This window comes from Oryctolagus cuniculus, chromosome 17 (assembly GCF_051225735.1).
Source record: "Oryctolagus cuniculus isolate XC-2025 breed Fujian yellow rabbit chromosome 17, ASM5122573v1, whole genome shotgun sequence".
NCBI classification, from domain to species: Eukaryota; Metazoa; Chordata; class Mammalia; order Lagomorpha; family Leporidae; genus Oryctolagus; species Oryctolagus cuniculus.
In genome coordinates, this window is record NC_142883.1 from 23,816,579 (window position 1) to 23,834,769 (window position 18,191).

An 18,191-nucleotide genomic window follows, 5' to 3' on the forward strand; every position below is an offset into this window, starting at 1 on the left:
TTAACATTTTACGTCATTCTCATTGGGCACTTTATAAACTGTTAGGTGAATCCTGTTAGATGATATGAGAATACAATTTTTAAGTAGCATGTTACTTTCTTTTTTAAAAAAAAAAATTATTTATTTAAAAGGCAGAGAGAGAGATTATCTTCCATCTGCTGGTTTACTCCTAAATGCTTGCAACAGCCCAGGCTGGGCCAGGCCAAAGCCAGGAGCCTACAACTTGTGGGTCTCCCACATGGGTGGCAGGGACCCAAGAACTTGAGCTGTCATGCGCTGCCTCTAGAGTGTGTGTTAGCAAGAAACTGGATCTGAAGCAGAGCCTGGACTTGAACCCAGAGACTTCAGTATAGGATGCAGGCATCACAAGCAGCGTTTTCACTCTTGTGCCACATGCCCACCTGGATACCAGAGCACATTTAATTGTGTGTATATGTGTAACAGAATGACATCTTTTAAGGGATTACTGTGTATCAGGTACTAAGTACTAACACAGATACTTAATTATCCCATATTTGGTAAGCTTTTTATCTCTTTTCATTTAAAAAATCTTTTTTAAAAAATTATTACTTGAAAGGCAGAACAAGAGAGAGAGATGGAAGGGAGGATGGGGAGAGAGCGCCCATGGGGGCTTACTACAGTCCAGTGGTTCACTCCCTAAATGACTGCAAGGCCTGGGGCTCGGCCAGGCTGAAGGGGGCAGGAGCCAGGAACTCCATCTGGATCTCCCGTATGAGTTGCTGGGGCCCAGGTACTTGAGCCATCTTCTGCTGCTTTCCCAGGTGCAGTAGCAGGGAGCTGGATCAGAAGTGGAGCAGTGGGGACTCAAAACTGGCACTCATGTGGGATGTTGGCATGTCAGGCGGTGACTTAACCTACTGGCCCCTAAAATTTGTTTGTTTTTTTTTTTTTAAGATTTATTTTTAGGGGACAGTGCTGTGGCATAGTGAGTTAAGCTGCTTCCTACAGTACTGGCATCCCATATGGTATCCCATATGGGCGTCAGTTGAATCCCAGCTGCTGCACTCCAGTCCAGCTCCCCTGATGCTCCTGGGAGGATGGCCCAAGAGTTGGACCTCTGCACCCATGTGGGAGACCTGGAAGAAGCTCCTGGTTCCTGGCTTTGGCTGGCCCAGCCCTGGCATTTGTGGCCATTTGGGGAGTGAACCAGTGGATGGAAGACCTCTTTGTGTACCTTCCTCCCTCCTTTCTCTCTCTCTCTCTCTCTTTCAAATAAATAAAATAAATCTTTAAAGATATTTTTATTTATTTGAAAGGAAGAATGACAGAGAAGGTGAGAGGGGTGGGGATGGGAGAGAGAGAGAGAGCAATCTTCCACCTTCTAGTTCACTCCCCAAATGCCCACAACAGCGAGAGTTGGTCCAGACAGGAGCCAGGAGTCAGGAACTCCATCTGAGTCTCTCACAGCGGGATGAGGAACCCAAGTACTTGGGCTATCACCTGCTGCCTCCTGGGCACATTTGCAGGAAGCTGGATTGGAAGTGTAGAGTAGTCTGGACTTGAATCCTCAAGTAGGGAATGCAGGTGTCTCAAGCAGTGGCTTAACCTGCACCACAGTGCTCACCCCTGTTTTAAAACATTTGAATGAAATCGTGGTTGTTTCCTTTTTTTGGAGAGGGGAGTATTTATTTATATTTATTTGAGAGAGGGAGAAAGAGAGGGAGGGAGAGAGACTGAGATTGAGCTGGTTTGTTCCCCAAATAGCCTCAACAGCCAGGGCCGGGCCAGGCCAAAGCCAGGAGCCTGAAGCTCCATACAGGTCTCCCATGTGAGTGATGAGGGCCCAAGTACTCTGTCCCTCTTCTGCTGCCTTCCCAGGAACATTAACAAGAAGCTGGATAGGAAGTAGAGTAGCCTGGACTTGAACCAGTGCTCATATGGGATGCTGGCATTGCAGGCAGTTGTTTGACTTGTTGTGCCACAGTGCAAGTCCTCTTGAATTCTATTTTTAAGACACATATTTTTATCCCTTTGGTTGGTCCTTCTATTCTTTCAGAAATTGAGGTATTCTGGGAAAAAAAAATTAAATGGCAGCTTAATTCATTAGTATAAACAGGTGGGTTTTCCACAAACACAGGAGGAATTGGAATGTACTTGTAATTGGATGTTTTGCACTGTGCCTTTCCAAAGTATATAAACACTTTCTCTCAGAATGATTATACAAGTAGCACGCTAAATGTGATTTGGCATATATAATGTACAGGTATCTTGACGTTGGTATATTAACTGCTTGGCTGCTATTGAAATTCACTATAGATGTTGATGGATAAAAATGTGGTTGCCTAGATTAAGGATTAAGACCAGTAGCTATACCTCTATTATTATTCTGTTGGGAAACTTCAAACTCTGGAAGATTTTTATTCATTTTACTTTCTGGAGCAAACCCCAGTAAATGTGTGCTTTTGAAATTTTTTTAAAGTCAATTTATGAGCAGGCAGAGAGTTTTTTCCTTTTATGTTTGAATGTAGTGCTATAAATAACCAGTTTGGCATACAGGTTTTAGTGTTATTCAGGTATGTTCTGTTGAAATAAACAGAATGAAGGAATATTGCCATTTCAAAAAAAAATCTGTTCATTAAATTACATTTTTATTTTGGAATAAAATGAGAAGGATTTTTTTATTTTTTATTTATTTATTTATTTATTTTTTGACAGGCAGAGTGGACAGTGAGAGAGACAGAGAGAAAGGTCTTCCTTTGCCGTTGGTTCACCCTCCAATGGCTGCCGCGGCCGGCGCGCTGCGGCCGGCGCACCGCGCTGATCCGATGGCAGGAGCCAGGAGCCAGGTGCTTTTCCTGGTCTCCCATGGGGTGCAGGGCCCAAGCACCTGGGCCATCCTCCACTGCACTTCCTGGCCACAGCAGAGGGCTGGCCTGGAAGAGGGGCAACCGGGACAGAATCCGGCGCCCCGACCGGGACTAGAACCCGGTGTACCGGCACCGCTAGGCGGAGGATTAGCCTAGTGAGGCGCGACACCGGCCGAGAAGGATTTTTTTAAAAAGCCAAAGTAGTTTCACACGTTTTGAACTTTTGACAACTTGTTATATGTTTAATATCATATGCTTTTTAAATTTAAATCGAGTGATTTTAGCTTATAATCATAATTATTATTGATTCTTAATAAAATGATTTTTTTTTGGTAAAGATTTATTTAATTATTTGAAAGTCAGAATTACACAGAGAGAGGAGAGGCAGAGAGAGAGAGAGGTCTTCCATCTGATAGTTCACTCCCCAATTGGTTGCAACGGCCAGAGTTGTGCCAATCCAAAGCCAGGAGTTTCTTCTGGGTCTCCCACGTTGGGTGCGGGGGCCAAAGGACTTGGGCCATCCTCCACTGCTTTCCCAGGCCGCAGTAGAGAGCTGGATCCGAAGTGGAGCAGCTGGGACTCAAACCGGTGCCCATATGGCATGCCAGCGCTTCAGGCCAGGGCGTTAACCTGCTGCACTACAGCGCTGGCCCCAATAAAATGATTCTTGGATATAGCTTTTTCATACAGATACCACATTACTTGTGTCCTTACCTAGTTCTGTGGTTTGTTCAGTAGCATGAAGCACTGTTGAAATGCACACAGGTTTTGTTTGGTATTCATGGTGTTTTTGAAAGCTTTGAATTATTTCCCACCAATTAAAAAATTGGGAAATACATTTTTTAAAAGGTTTATTTTATTTATTTGAAAGACAGTGTTGGGGCTGGCACTGTGGTGTAGCGGGTAAAGCAGTGCCGACATCTCATATGGGTGCCAGTTTAAGTCCTGGATGCCCCACTCCCAATCCAGCTCTCTGCTATGGCCTGGGAAAGCAGTAGAAGATTGGCCCAAGTCCTTGGGCCCTGTACCCAGGTGGGAGACCTGGTAGGAGCTCCTGGCTTCGGATTGGCCATTGCGGCCATTTGGATAGTGAAACATCGGATGGAAGATATCTTTCTGCCTTTCAAATAGATAAATCTATTTTTTTTTTTTTTTTTTTTTTTTAAGAAAACAAGTGTTACAGAGAGACGTAGAGAGAGAGAGAGAGGTCTCCTATTCGCTGGTTCACTCCCCAAATGGCCACAACAGCTGAAGCTGGGCTGATTCACAGCCAGGAACCAGGAGCTTTTTCCTGGCCCCCTGTGTGAGTACAGGGGACCCAAGGACTTGGGCCATCTTCTACTGCTTTTCCTGGCCATACTAGAGAGCTGGATTGGAAGTGGAGCAGCTAGGACTTGAACAGGCGTCCATATGTGATGCCGGCACTATAGGCTGTGGCTTTACCTGCTATATCACAGCACCGGCCCTGAATTTGCAACTTTTTACATTGGGAAATTTGCCAATATCAAGTGTGCTTTTCTCTATAGCAATGATTGGCTTCAACATGGCTACCTGCTCCTTTCTTTAGGGTATGATGCATAGATAGCTTCATGTGGTCCACTACACTTGTTTGCCTGACTGGCCTCTGTGGGCACATGTTTGTGATTTAGGGCATTTGTATTTTTGTTATTTTAGATTTAGACTATTCAAGTGTTTGAAAATAAATGTGAAATTTTGTTTGAAGAAACTAAATATACATAAATAAGGTTACAACCAAATTGAAACATGAGCAAGAGTTTTAAATTTATATTTACTATTTTTATTTGAAAAGCAGAAAGAGACAAATAAACAGGTCTTCTGTCCATTGGTTCAGACGCTGAATGCCTGAAACAACCACGCCTGGGCCAGCCTGATACTAGAAGCCAGGAATTCAATCCAGGTCTCAACTATTTATCTGTTATCTATTTGAGCTGTCTTTCTAGGGTATACTTTATCAGGAAGCTGAAATCAGAAGCAGAACTGGGATTTCAACCCAGACATAACTCCAATATGGAGGGAATGCAGGCATCTTCATCTCTAGGCCAAATGCCTGCCTCTGGGCAAGGGATAATTTTTTTTTTAAGATTTTATTTATTTATTTAAAAGACAGTTACACAGAGAGAGAAGGAGAGGCAGAGAGAGAGAGGCAGAGAGAGAGAGGCAAAGAGAGAGGTTTTTCCATCCACTGGTTCACTGTCCAATTGACTGCAACGGCTAGAGCCAGGAGCCAGGAGCTTCCTCCAGCTCTCCCACACGGATACAGGGGCCCAAGGGGCCATAGCAGAGAGCTGGATTGAAGAGGAGCAGCCAGGACTTGAACCGGAGGCCATATGGGATGCCAGCACTGCAGGCTGCAGCTCTACTTGAGACATCACAGCGCCCCCCACCCCCCAGGCAGGAATTTTAAACAGTTAATTCACAGCAAAAAGGAACTTAATCTCTCTCTATCCCCCCCCCCCCCAAAATCATTAGGAAAAATTTTTTTTTTTTAAGATTTTTTGATTTGATTTGAAAGGTGGAGTTACAGAGAGAGAGGTCTTCCATCCGCTGGTTCACTCCCCAGATGGCTGCAACTACTGGAGCTGAGCCGATCTGAAACCAGAAGCCAGGAGCTTCTTCCGGGTCTACCTTGCGAGTACAAGCATTTGAACCACCTTCCACTGCTTTCACAGGGCTGTAGCAGAGAACTGGATAGTAAGTGGAGTAGCCAGCACTTGAACTGGCACCCATATCAGGAAATTCTAATTAAAACAATAACGGAATACCATTTAATATTGTCAAATGTCAAACAATTTTGTTCATTTTAGAAGATGCTGCGGGGCCAGTGCTGTGGCCTATTGGGTAAAGCTGCTGCTTGCAGTGCTGGTATCCCATATGTGCGCCGGTGTGAGTCCCGGCTGCTCCACTTCCAATCCAGCTCTCTGCTATGGCCTGGGAAAGCAGTAGAAGATGGACCAAGTCCTTGGGCCCCTGCATCTGCATGGGAGAGCTGGAAGAAGCTTCTGGCTCCTGGCTTTGGATCAGCACAATTCTGGCTGTTGCAGCCAACTGGGGAATGAACCAGCAGATGGAAGACCTCTCTCTCTATCTCTGTCTCTCTAATTCTACCTCTCGAATAAATAAATATTTTTTTAAAAAAAGGAATTTCTTTATTTTTTCATGGAGTATTTTTTTAAGATTTATTTATGTGTGGCTATCTGGGGAGTGAACCAGCAGATGGAAGATCTCTCCCTCCCTCCACCCCCTTGTAGTTCTGCCTTTCAAAGAAATAAATAAATCTTTAAAAAACTATTTAAATACAAAAGTGGAAATAACTTTACTTCCTTCAGAAAGAGATTAAATAACTGGTTTGTTCATATGCAGGAATTAAAGTAAATGAATTAGGTCTGCATCTATCAGCATTCACTTGTTTAAAAAATTATGTTAAGGGGCCACCTGTTGTGCCAGCATCCCCATATGAGCACTGGTTCTAGTCCTGGCTGCTCCACTGTCAATCTAATTCCCTGCTAATGTTCTCAGGAGAGCAGTGGAAGATGCCCAATTACTTGAGTCTCTACCACTCATGTGGGAGACCCAGATGAAACTCTACTGGTTTCAGGCTGGCCCAGCCCCCAGTATTGCAGCTGTTTGGGGACTGAGGCAGCAGGATGGAAGTTCTCTTTATCTGTCTACCCCTCCCTCTGTAACTCTGTCTTTCAAATAAATAAATAAAGCAAGTTACAAAAGGTTATGCATACTTTGATACCATTTGTGTAAAATATAAAGAACATTGTTTGCAGATACAGATATGAAGCAAAAGTACTAAAACATATTGGAAAGACAGACATTAGCTTTTGAATGGAAATTATCTCTAGGGAGAGAGAAGGGAAGGAGTATGGAAACCATAGATAATGCCAAAACGGTAAATATAGAATGTATTTTCCTATATATATATATTTTTTTTTGACAGGAAGAGTGGACAGTGAGAGAGAGACAGAGAGAAAGGTCTTCCTTTGCCATTGGTTCACCCTCCAATGGCCACTGTGGCTGGTGCGCTGCGGCCAGCGCACTGCGCTGATCCGAAGCCAGGAGCCAGGTGCTTCTCCTGGTCTCCCACGTGGGTGCAGGGCCCAAGCACTTGGGCCATCCTCCACTGCACTCCCGGGCCACAGCAGAGAGCTGGCCTGGAAGAGGGGCAACCAGGACAGAATCCGGCGCCCTGACCGGGACTAGAACCCAGTGTGCCGGTGCCACAGGCAGAGGATTAGCCTATTGAGCTGCGGCGCCGACGTATTTTCCAATATTCTGTACTGTGTTGCCACATGGTACTGGAGTTAATCTGTCCTTTCATGGTTTTTGCCTTGGTATCTCCTTTGCATCACTTCTCCTGCTCTCTGGGAACTACTGTTAAGTAAAATAACCATTCCTTGAACACTTGAGCACTTTAATACTTAACAAACATGTGTTTAAAAAACCAGGATGGCTACTAAGTGATAAATGACTCAGTGACTAATGAATAGATAGTGCGCATGGTGTGGATACTGGGCAAAGGGATGATTTCCAGGGTGGAGCCAGATTTCATCATGTTATGTGTGTCACACGATTTAAAATGTATGAGTTTCTGAAATTTTCTATGTGATATTTTTGGGCTGCAGTTGACTTCAGATAAAGGGGTCTAGTTTCTTGGTTCTGAAACAAATAATGCGATCGTAAAAGTTGATTTAATCTCGATGGTGGGTCATTAATTTACTAGTCCATTCCTCAGATGGCCACAAAGGCAGATGCTGGGCCAGGAAGAAACCAGGAACTCCACCTGATTCTTCCTTTGGGTGGCAGGAGCCCAAGCACTTGGAACATTATCTGCTATTTTTCCAGACATTAGCAGAGAGCTGTATTGGAGGTGGAACAGCCAGGGCTTGAATCTGTACTTCTATATGAGATGCTAATTTTATAAGCTTCAGCATACCCTGCTGTACCTCAATGCTGGTCCCAGTCAAATGTTTCTTTGGGAAAAGAAAATTTAATGTTTTATGAAGTTTTTACATAGTTTGTGATACCACCTTCCTTCTATCCTCACAGATCATCTTCTGGTGGGTTTGACATACAGGTTAAAATACATAATTATTGCAACATGTAAGAATATTTACTAATTGATTTTTTGAAATTAAAAATTTTTAATTAAATTGGGGTTGGAGCTGTGGCACAGTGGTCTAAGCTGCCACCAGCATCCCATATGAGCCCTGGTTTGAGTCCCAGATGCTCCATTTCCAGTCCAACTCCCTACTAATGCCCCTGGGAAAGCAGCAAAGATTGCTCAAGTGCGTGGACCCATGCCACCCAATGGAAGACCAGGACAGACTTCCTGGCTCCTGACTTTGGCTTGGCTCAGCTTTGGCTGTTGCGGTCATTTGGGTAGTAAACCAGCAGATAGAAGATTTCTCTCTCTCTCACTCTGAATTAAAAAATGTTTTAATCAAAATGTTTTAAGTCAAGGTTTAGGTAGGAAAAATAATTTGTCTCATTGGTCTTTTTTGAAAAAAAAAAAAAAAAGAATTGAAAGAGGGACAGAAAGAGAGGGAGGGACACAACCAGAGGTCTTCCATCCACTGGTTCACTTCCCAAATGACCGTAATGGCCGGAGCTGAGCTGATCCCGAACTGGGAGCTTCCTCTAGGTCTCCCACCTAGATACACGGCCCAAGGACTTGGGCCACATTCCGTTGCTTTCCCAGGTGCATTAGCAGGGAGCTGGATCAAAAGTGGAGCAGCTGGGACTCAAACTGGTGTCCGTATGGAGTGCTGACATCACAGGCAGCAGCTTTACCCACTATGCCACAACACTGGCCCTGGTCAGGTTTTTGAGTGGTATGAAATAAACATTTGGTGGTGGTGTTAATGTAATTTGCAAAATGTGAATTGCTTTGGATTATTAAAACTACTTGTTTATTTTTACCACTGATGCATAAATATTCAATCTAGATTTTAGTGAAGTCCAGATTTAAAAAAAAAAAATCACCTGTGACATTATTCCAAGATGAAGATGTACAATTTTTTTTTAAGATTGATTTATTTATTTGAAAGTCAGAGTTTATACAGAGAGAGAGAGAGAGAGAGAGAGAGAGAGAGAGAGAGGTCTTCCATCCGCTTGTTCACTCCCTAATTGGCTGCAGCGGCAGAGCTGTGCTGATCTGAAGCCAGGAGCCAGGAGCTTCTTCCGGGTCTCCTACATGGGAGCAGGGGCCCAAGGACTTGGGCCATCTTCTACTGCTTTCCCAGGCCGTAGCTGGGAGCTGGATCAGAAGTGGGGCAGCCAGGACTTGAACCAGCACCGATATGGGATGTCAGCATTGCAGGCAGCAGCTTTATCTGCTACACCACAGCACCGGCCCCAGATGGACATATGATTAATTCAGGCTATTTCTGACTGCTATTTTTTCTTCTTCCCTTAGGTGAGGCAGGCGACCAATCAAATTGTGATGAATTGTGCTGATATTGACATTATTACAGCTTCATATGCGCCAGAAGGAGATGAAGGTAAGAGTTGTTTTCCATTTTAATTTGGGATATGTTTGTGTGTGTGTATGTCTGAGAGAGAGAGAATACTTTCAGGTTAAGACATTAGTATTTGTGGAACTGGTCCTGTGGCGTAGAAGGTTAAGCCATTGTTTGCAGTGCTGGCATCCCATATGGGTGCTGGTTGGAGTCCTGGCTGCTCCACTTCTGATTCAGCTCACTGCTAATGGCCCAGGAAAGCAGCAGAAGATGGCTCAAGTGCTTGGGCTCCTGCATCCATCTGCACCTGGAGGAAGCCCCTGGCTCCAGCCTGGCCTAGCACCAGCTATTGCAGCCATTTAGGGAGTGAGCCAGCGGATGGAAGACCTCTATCTCTGCCTTTAAAATGATTACATAAATCTTAAAAAAAAAAAAAAAAGGGCATCAGTATTTGTTAAGAAATAGGAAAATTCTTTGGAAGTTTTTCGGAAATATTTGAATAATTTAGTTGTAGGATAAGATAAAGAATAAGTCACAATTTAAATTCTACTTCAAACACTAACTTATTTTGTGATCCTGATTAATTACATTTTTCCAAGAATAAAATAACTATAACAGAATGCATAAAATTGCTGAATTATTTTAAAAGTTAAGTACTTTGAACCTGAAAGCTTCATGAAGGGGTTTAGTTTATATGTATTCTTTTTTTTTTTTTTTTTTTTTTTTTGACAGGCAGAGTGGACAGAGAGAGAGAGACAGAGAGAAAGGTCTTCCTTTGCCGTTGGTTCACCCTCCAATGGCCGCCGCGGCCGGCGCACCGCGCTGATCCGATGGCAGGAGCCAGGAGCCAGGTGCTTCTCCTGGTCTCCCATGGGGTACAGGGCCCAAGCACTTGGGCCATCCTCCACTGCACTCCCTGGCCACAGCAGAGAGCTGGCCTGGAAGAGGGGCAACCGGGACAGAATCCGGCACCCCGACCGAGACTAGAACCCGGTGTGCCGGCGCCGCTAGGCAGAGGATTAGCCTAGTGAGCCGCGGCGCCGGCCGTTTATATGTATTCTTAAAGGTTTTTTCCTTCTTGAAAAATTGAGATAATAAGTTTATTCACAGTAGGTACAAAAGTACTTCCTTTGTGAGACTGATAAGGAAGGTAAAAAGATGATGGAATGAGTTATAGAACAATATGTTAAAAAGAAACATAATTAGTGAACATGAGAAAACCCTGTTAACATTTTTAAAATGAGAACTATTTCAGAGCTTGTTTCTATAAGGTTGTATTCAATTTTGTCCTGAAATCTTTTTCCTACTTAAGTTACATTTTTTAAAAAAAGATTGATTTCTTTATTTGAAAGAGCTACAAAGAGAAGGGGGAGAGACACAGAGAAAGATCCTTCATCTGCTGGTTCATTCCCCAAATGGCCAGAAGGGCCAGAGTAGGGCTAGTCTGAAGCCAGGAGCCAGGCGCTTCTTCTGGTCTCCCATATGAGTGCTGGAACCCAAACACTTGGGCCATCCTCCACTGCTTTCTCAGGCACATTAACAGCCAGCTGGATAGGAAGTGGAGCAGCCATGACTAGAACCGGCACACATATGGGATGTTGGTGTTGCAGGTGGTGACTTTACCTGCTAGGTACAATGCTGGCCCCATATGCTACATTTTTAAAAAATTGCAAGTTTGGCATAAACTTATATAGTACTGAAATTGAATTGCTTTATTACTTTCAACTTCATCTTGGTATTCCTTGTCAAATGGCTTCTTGTTTACCCTGAGGCATCCTCTTAGAAAGTCTTATTTATAAGTTTAACAAATGGTTTAAATTTTTTTAGAAGATTTATTCATTTATTTGAAAATTAGAGTTACACAGAGGAAGAGACAGATTGGGAGAGATCTTCCATTCTCTGGTTCACTTCTCAAATGGCTGCAGTGGTCCGGGCTGGGCCAGGCTGAAGCTAGGAACCAGGTGCTTCATCTGGATCTCCCACATGGGTGTTGGGGCCAAAAGACTTGGACCATCTTCCACTGTTTTCCCAAGCCATTTGCAGGGAGCTGGATCAGAAGTGGGCCAGCGGGGACTATAACTGGCTCCTATATAAGATGCCAGTGTCGCAGGCAGTGACCTAACTTGCTATACCACAATGCCAGTCCCTGATTTTTTTTTTCCCTGAAGGTTTATTTGTCTATTTAAAAGGTAGAGTTACAGAGAGAGGAGAGACACAGAGATCTCTCCAAATGTCTGCAACAGCCAGGACTAAACCAGGTCAAAGTGAGTAGCCAGAAACTTCTTCATGAACCAGGCCAAAGTCAGGAGCAAGGAGCCCCCTCTAGGTCTGCCACATGGTTGAAGAGGCCTAAGCACCTGAGCATCCCCTGCCACCCTCGAAGGCACACCAGTTGGGAGCTGGATTGGAAATGGAGCAGCAGAGAATTGAACTGGCACCCATATAGGATGCCAGTGCTGCAGGCTGAGGCTTTAACCTTCTGAGCCAGGTGCCAGGCCGGCCCCTGATTTTTAAAAAAAATTTTTAAATTTTATTTTATTTTGAAAGGTATATACACACACACACACACACACACACACTTCCATCTGTTAGGTCAATCCCCAAATGCCTGTAACAGCTGGGACTGGGCCAGGCTGAAGGCAGGAGCTGGAACTCGATCTGGGTCTTCTACATGGATGACAGAGACCCAACCACTTGAGTTATCTCCCTTTGCCTCCCAGGGTGTGCATCTGCAGGAAATTGGATCAGAGCCAAGAGCTGAACGAAGGCACCCCCATGTGAGAAGTAGCTGTCCAAACCAGCATCCTAACCACTATACCAAACAGTTGGATCCAATGTAGGGTTTTAAGGTGTTGTCCAGTTTGTAGATCGGTAGCTGTAATAAAATAAATGCACAGTCTTCAGCTGACGTGTTGTCTGCGTGTGTCTGGGTTTTATCTGCCTTTATTAATAAACATGCCAGGAAAGAATTCAGAAGACTTAATTTTTTTTTTTTTTTAAGATTTATTTGAAAGGTAGAGTTACAGAGAGGCAGAGGCAGAGAGAGAAGTCTTTTTTTTTTTTTTAAGATTTTATTTATTTATTTGACAGGCAGAGTTACAGACAGAGAGAGAGAGAGAGAGAGAGAAAGAGAGAGAGAGAGAGAGAGAGAGAAGGAAAGGTCTTCCTTCTGTTGGTTCACTCTCCAAATGGCCACAATGGCCGGAGCTGTGCTGATCCAAAGCCAGGAGCCAGGTGCTTCTTCCTGGTCTCTCATGCGGGTGCAGGGGCCCAAGCACTTGGGCCATCTTCTACTGCTATCCCAGGCCACAGCAGAGAGCTGGACTGGAAGAGGAGCAACTGGGACTAGAACCAGCACCCGTATGGGATGCCGGTGCCACAGGCGGAGGATTAACCTAGTGCGCCGCGGCACTGGCCCCAAGAAGTCTTTCTGTCCACTGGTTCACACCTCAAATGGCTGCAGTGGTCAGAGCTGGACCTATCTGAAGCCAGGCCCTAGGAGCTTCTTCTGGATCTCCCATGCAAGTGCAGGGGCCAAAAACTTGGACCATCTTCCACTGCTTTCCTAGGTGCATTAACAGAGCTGGGTTGGAAGTGGAGCAGCTGGGACTCAAACCAGCACCCATGTGGGATGCTGGCACTGTAGGTGGCAGTTTTACTCGCTACGCCACAGTGCCAGCCCCTTAAAATGTTTTGTCTTGTTTTGTTTTGTTTTATTTTTAAGATGTATTTAGTTATTTGAAAGGCAGAGTCACAGAGAAGCAGAGGCAGAGAGAGGGATCAAGGTGGCGGCTTCACTGACTGTGCCACTGCACTGGCCCCTAAAGTGGGTTTTAATATGTGTAACTGAGTGATGCTAGTATTGTATTGCAGGGAAGCTGAGTCAGTGTTTTCAATAAGAGTGTCAGGGGGAATATCTTAGAGAACTTGAATAGAGATTCAGAGAAAACATTTACTTTTTTTGGGGTACATAAAATATTTTCCTTCAGAGACAGCTAAGAAACCTTTCTCAGTACCTTTCTCCTATGGCAGCTGGGAAAACCTGGAATCATTATCAGTCTATTTAATTTTAGAGTATAAGAGATAAGCTGGGGGGCCTTGGGACCTGGATTTGTTTTTCTAAATAAAGTTGGAAAAGCAAAAAAAAAAAAAAGAGAGAGAGAGAGAGAGAGATAAGCTGCATTAATTTGGTGTTTTAGGGTTTGGATCAAGAACAAAGATAGGTTTGGTCTTCCACAGGTACATATGTACATATGACTTTGTGTGCTTACTTTACGGGAAAGTATAATATGTGCTTTTTAAAAAAGATTTATTTATTCATTTGAAAAGTAGAGTTACAAAGAGAAGGAGGGAGGGAGGGCATGAGAGAGACAGAGCATATGCTTCTATCTACTAGTTCACTCTCAAAATGTCTGCTCCTGGACCAGGCTGAAGCCAGGAGCCTGGAACTCCATTCTGGTCTGCACTGTGGGTGCAGGGACCTAAGGACACAGACCATCTTCCTTCCACTGTCTCCTAGGCACATTAGCAGGGAATAGGATTGGAAGTGAAGCAGGCTGGCGCCGCGGCTCACGAGGCTAATCCTCCGCCTGTGGCGCCGGTACACCGGGTTCTAGTCCCGGTTGGGGTGCTGGATTCTGTCCCGGTTGCCCCTCTTCCAGCTCTCTGCTGTGGCCCAGGAGTGCAGTGGAGGATGGCCCAAGTGCTTGGGCCCTGCACCCGCATGGGAGACCAGGAGAAGCACCTGGCTCCTGCCTTCGGATCAGCGTGGTGCGCCGGCCATGGCAGCCATTGGAGGGTGAACCAACGGCAAAAGGAAGACCTTTTTCTCTGCTCTCTCTCGGTCCACTCTGCCTGTCAAAAAAAAAAAAAAAAAAGGAAGTGGAGCAGCTGGGACAAGAACCGGTGCCCGTTTTGGATGCCAGAATTGTAGGTGGTGGTTCAACCCTCTGCACTACAATGGTGGCCTACATTTTTTTTTCTTTACCAGGGCTTTATACTGGTGACAGGAAAATAAATGAGTTAATACAAGAGATACCATTTTTTAACCCAGCTAATCTTATTTTGTACCTATTAATACATAATGATTGCCTTCTACAAGATTGATTTATTAGATAGTTGTAGCCACTAAATCTAGGTGCTTTAAGATACAACCAGAAAATTATTTGAAGTCATGAAATTATTGCTTTTTTGTGTAATTTTTTAATTGATGAAGAAAGGCTGTCTTGTGATAATTTGCAGTAATCCTGAAAGAATTATTGGCATGTACTCTTTAAGATACTGTCTTTTAAAACCTATTTAAGGCCAGCACCGTGGCTCACTTGGTTAATCCTCCGCCTGCGGTGCCAGCGTCCCATATGGGTGCCGGGTTCTAGTCCCGGTTTCTCCTCTTCCAGTCCAGCTCTCTGCTGTAGCCCAGGAAGGCAGTGGAGGATGGCCTAAATGCTTGGGCCCCTGCACCCTAATGGGAGACCAGAAGGAAGCACCCGGCTCCTGGCTTCGGATCGGTGCAGCACCGGCCGTAGCGGCCATTAGGGGAGTGAACGAATGGAAGGAAGACCTTTCTCTCTGTCTCTCTCTCACTGTCTATAACTCTCTCTTTGTCTCTCTCTCTCACTGTCTAACTCTGCCTGTCAAATAAATAAATAAAAACTTTGCTGGCCACATAGAACATTTGTGTGCCACATTGAACATTTCTGTGGCCATACTGAATACTGTTGAATTTTCCACCTCTATGGAAGGGTTCTTAGGGAACAGAGGTGAGTTGTGCATATTCTCTATTTACTTGGACCTGAAGATACAACTTAAGCTTAATGGTCTCATTAAAAAGAGGGAACACTGGCCGGCGCCGCGGCTCACTAGGCTAATCCTCCGCCTTGCGGCGCCGGCACACCAGGTTCTAGTCCCGGTCGGGGCTCTGGATTCTGTCCCCGTTGCCCCTCTTCCAGGCCAGCTCTCTGCTGTGGCCAGGGAGTGCAGTGGAGGATGGCCCAGGTGCTTGGACCCTGCACCCCATGGGAGACCAGGAAAAGCACCTGGCTCCTGGCTCCTGCCATCGGATCAGCGTGGTGTGCCGGCCGCAGCGCACCAGCCGCAGCGGCCATTGGAGGGTGAACCAACGGCAAAGGAAGACCTTTCTCTCTGTCTCTCTCTCTCACTGTCCACTCTGCCTGTCAAAAAATTAAAAAAATAAATAAATAAATAAATAAAAAATAAAATAAAAAGAGGGAACACTTTCAAGATTCTTATAGGTTCTTAATGGAAAAGGATATAAATAATGTTTAATACATCATTATTATTAAACATATTAAGGGAATTGTTTTAGTTTGCTTTAATCTACTCCAGTGGAATATACTCAGATATTCAGAATCTATCATAATACTTCTTTTTTGGTAGCTTTTAGTAAATTTGCCTCATTTCTGAGATTTTGAATATGCATATGTGTTTGTTTATATCTTTGGTTTTTATTCACTATTCCTGAATGTACTGAGTGTTGAAAATTTTGAGCATGCAGTCTGTTTTGTGCTATTGCTCTTCTGTAAAATGGGTCAATTTATGCATAAACTAACCACTAATACAGGCTGTGGTTGAGGAACCAAATATTTTCCCAGTTTTTTTTTTTTTTTAAGATTTATTTATTTGAAAGTCAGAGTTATACAGAGAGAGAAGGAGAGACAGAAAGAGAGAGAGAGAGAGAGAGAGAGAGAGAGAAAGAGAGGGGGGTGTCTTTCATCTGCTGGTTCACTTCCCAAATGGCTCAATGGCCAGAGCTGAGCAGATCCGAAGCCAGGAGTCAGGAGCTTCTTCCAGGTCTCCCACGCGGGTGCAGGGGCCCAAGGACTTGGGCCATCTTCTACTGCTTTCCCAAGCCACAGCAGAGAGCTGGATTGGAAGTGGAGCATCTGGGACTTGAACTAGTGCCCATATGGGATTATGGTAAACTTTTTAAAAAATATTTTTTTATTTGAAAGGCATTAGAGAGAGGGAAAGACAGAGGGAGAGATCTTCCATCTGCTGGCTCACTCTTCAAATGGCCAAGAGTTTCTTCTGGGTCTTCCACATGGATGCAGGGGCACAAGCACTTGAGCCATCATCCCTTACTTTCCCAGGTGCATTAGCAGGGAGCTGTATTGGAGGTGGAGCAACTGGGACATGAACCAGGACCCATATATGATGCAGGAGTCACAGGTAGTGGCTTAACCCACTGCATCACAGTGCTGGCCTTAATAAACTTTGTTTTTCAAGGGCCGGCACTGTGGCATAGTGGGTAAAGCTGCCACCTGCAGTGCCGGCTTCCCGTATGGGCTCCAGTTCTAGTCCTGGCCCAGCCCTGGCCATTGCAGCCATTTGGGGAGTGAACCAGTGGATAGAAGAGATCTTTCTCCCTCCCTCTCTCTAACTCTGCCTTTCAAATAAATAAATCTTTAAAAAAATAAACTTTGTTTTTTTTTTTTTTTAGAGCAGTTTTAATCTCACAGCAAAATTGAGCAAATACATAATAGAATTCCATTTACCCCTATATCCCCAAACTCTCATAGACTTACTCCTCAACTATCAATATCTGTTTGTTATAGTTGCCGTGGTACAGCAAGTTATAGCCCTGGCCTGCAATGCTGGTATCCTATATGGGTGCCAGTTTGTTTCCTGGCTACTCAACTACCGACCCAGCTCTCTGCTAATGTGCCTGGGAAAGCTTCAGAGGATGGCCCAAGTGCTTGTGCCCCTGCACCCATGTGGGAGACCCAGAGGAGGCTTCTGGCTCCTGGCTATAGATCAGCTCAGCTCTGACCATTGTGGCCATTTGGGGAGTGAACCAGTGGATGGAAGATCTGTCTCTCTCTCTCTGTTTCTATCTCTCTCTGTAACTCTGTCTTTCAAATAAATAAAGTAAAATCTTTTAAAAAAAAGTCATGAGGGCCAGCGCTGTGGCGTAGAGGATAAAGTCACCTCCTGCAGTGCTGGCATTCCATGTGGGCACTGGGTCAAGACCCAGCTGCTGCACTTCTGACCCAGCTCTCTGCCAGGGCCCAGGAAAGCAGTGGAAGATGGACCAAGTGCTTGGGCCCCTGCACCCACATGGGAGATCTGGAAGGAGCTCCTGGCTCCTGGCTTTGGATCTGCTCAGCCATCATGGCCATTTGGGGATTGAACCAGCAAATGGAAGATTTCTTTCTCTGCCTCTGCCTCTCTGTAACTCTTTCAAATAAGTAAATCTTTAAAAAAAAAAATCATCACCACCTAAAGTCCATAGTTTATAATAGGATTCTTAGTGCTGTGTAATCTATGGCTTTTGACAAATGTATGATATATATTCACCATTATAGTACCTTACAGAGTAGGCTTCTACCCTAAAAAGTCTCTGTACTCTGCCTATTCATCCTTCCTCCATCCATATTCCCTGGTAACCACTGGTCTTTTTACTGTGTCCATAGCTTCCCTTTTTCCAAAATACATGGTTGGACTCATAGAAGTATACAGTATTTTCAGATTGTCGTTTCTCACTTAATAATAGTCATTGATGTTTTCTCATTCTTCATGGCTTAACAGGTCATTTCTTTTTAGTGCTGCCTAATACTCCATTGTCTGGATGTACCACAGCTTATTTACCCACTCATCTATAAGGACATCTTGAATGCTTCTAGGTTTTGGCAGTTATGACTAAAGCTACAATAAACATGTGTGCTGGTTTTTGTGTGAATGTGTTTTCAGCCCATTTGGATAAATACTAATGAGTGTGATCACAGTCGTCTGGTTGGAATATGTTTAGTTTTGTAAAAACTGCCACTCTTTTGCAGTGGCTGTACCATCCCCACCACCAGTTATTGAGAGTTCTGTTGCTCCACATCTTTTCCAGCATTTGGTGTTGTCAGTGTTT

General features: G+C 44.4%; 1 protein-coding gene across 1 annotated transcript in view; it reads left to right on the forward strand.

Annotated features, from left to right (window-relative positions):
* The window catches only part of NPEPPS (aminopeptidase puromycin sensitive), a 113,156-nt gene that overhangs the window by 6,982 nt on the left and 87,983 nt on the right, over positions 1-18,191 (forward strand). Inside the window, exon 2 of the mRNA XM_002719328.6 lies at positions 9,274-9,358. Within this exon, the coding sequence (XP_002719374.2) occupies positions 9,274-9,358 (85 nt within the window). The remainder of the gene's footprint in view (positions 1-9,273; positions 9,359-18,191) is intronic.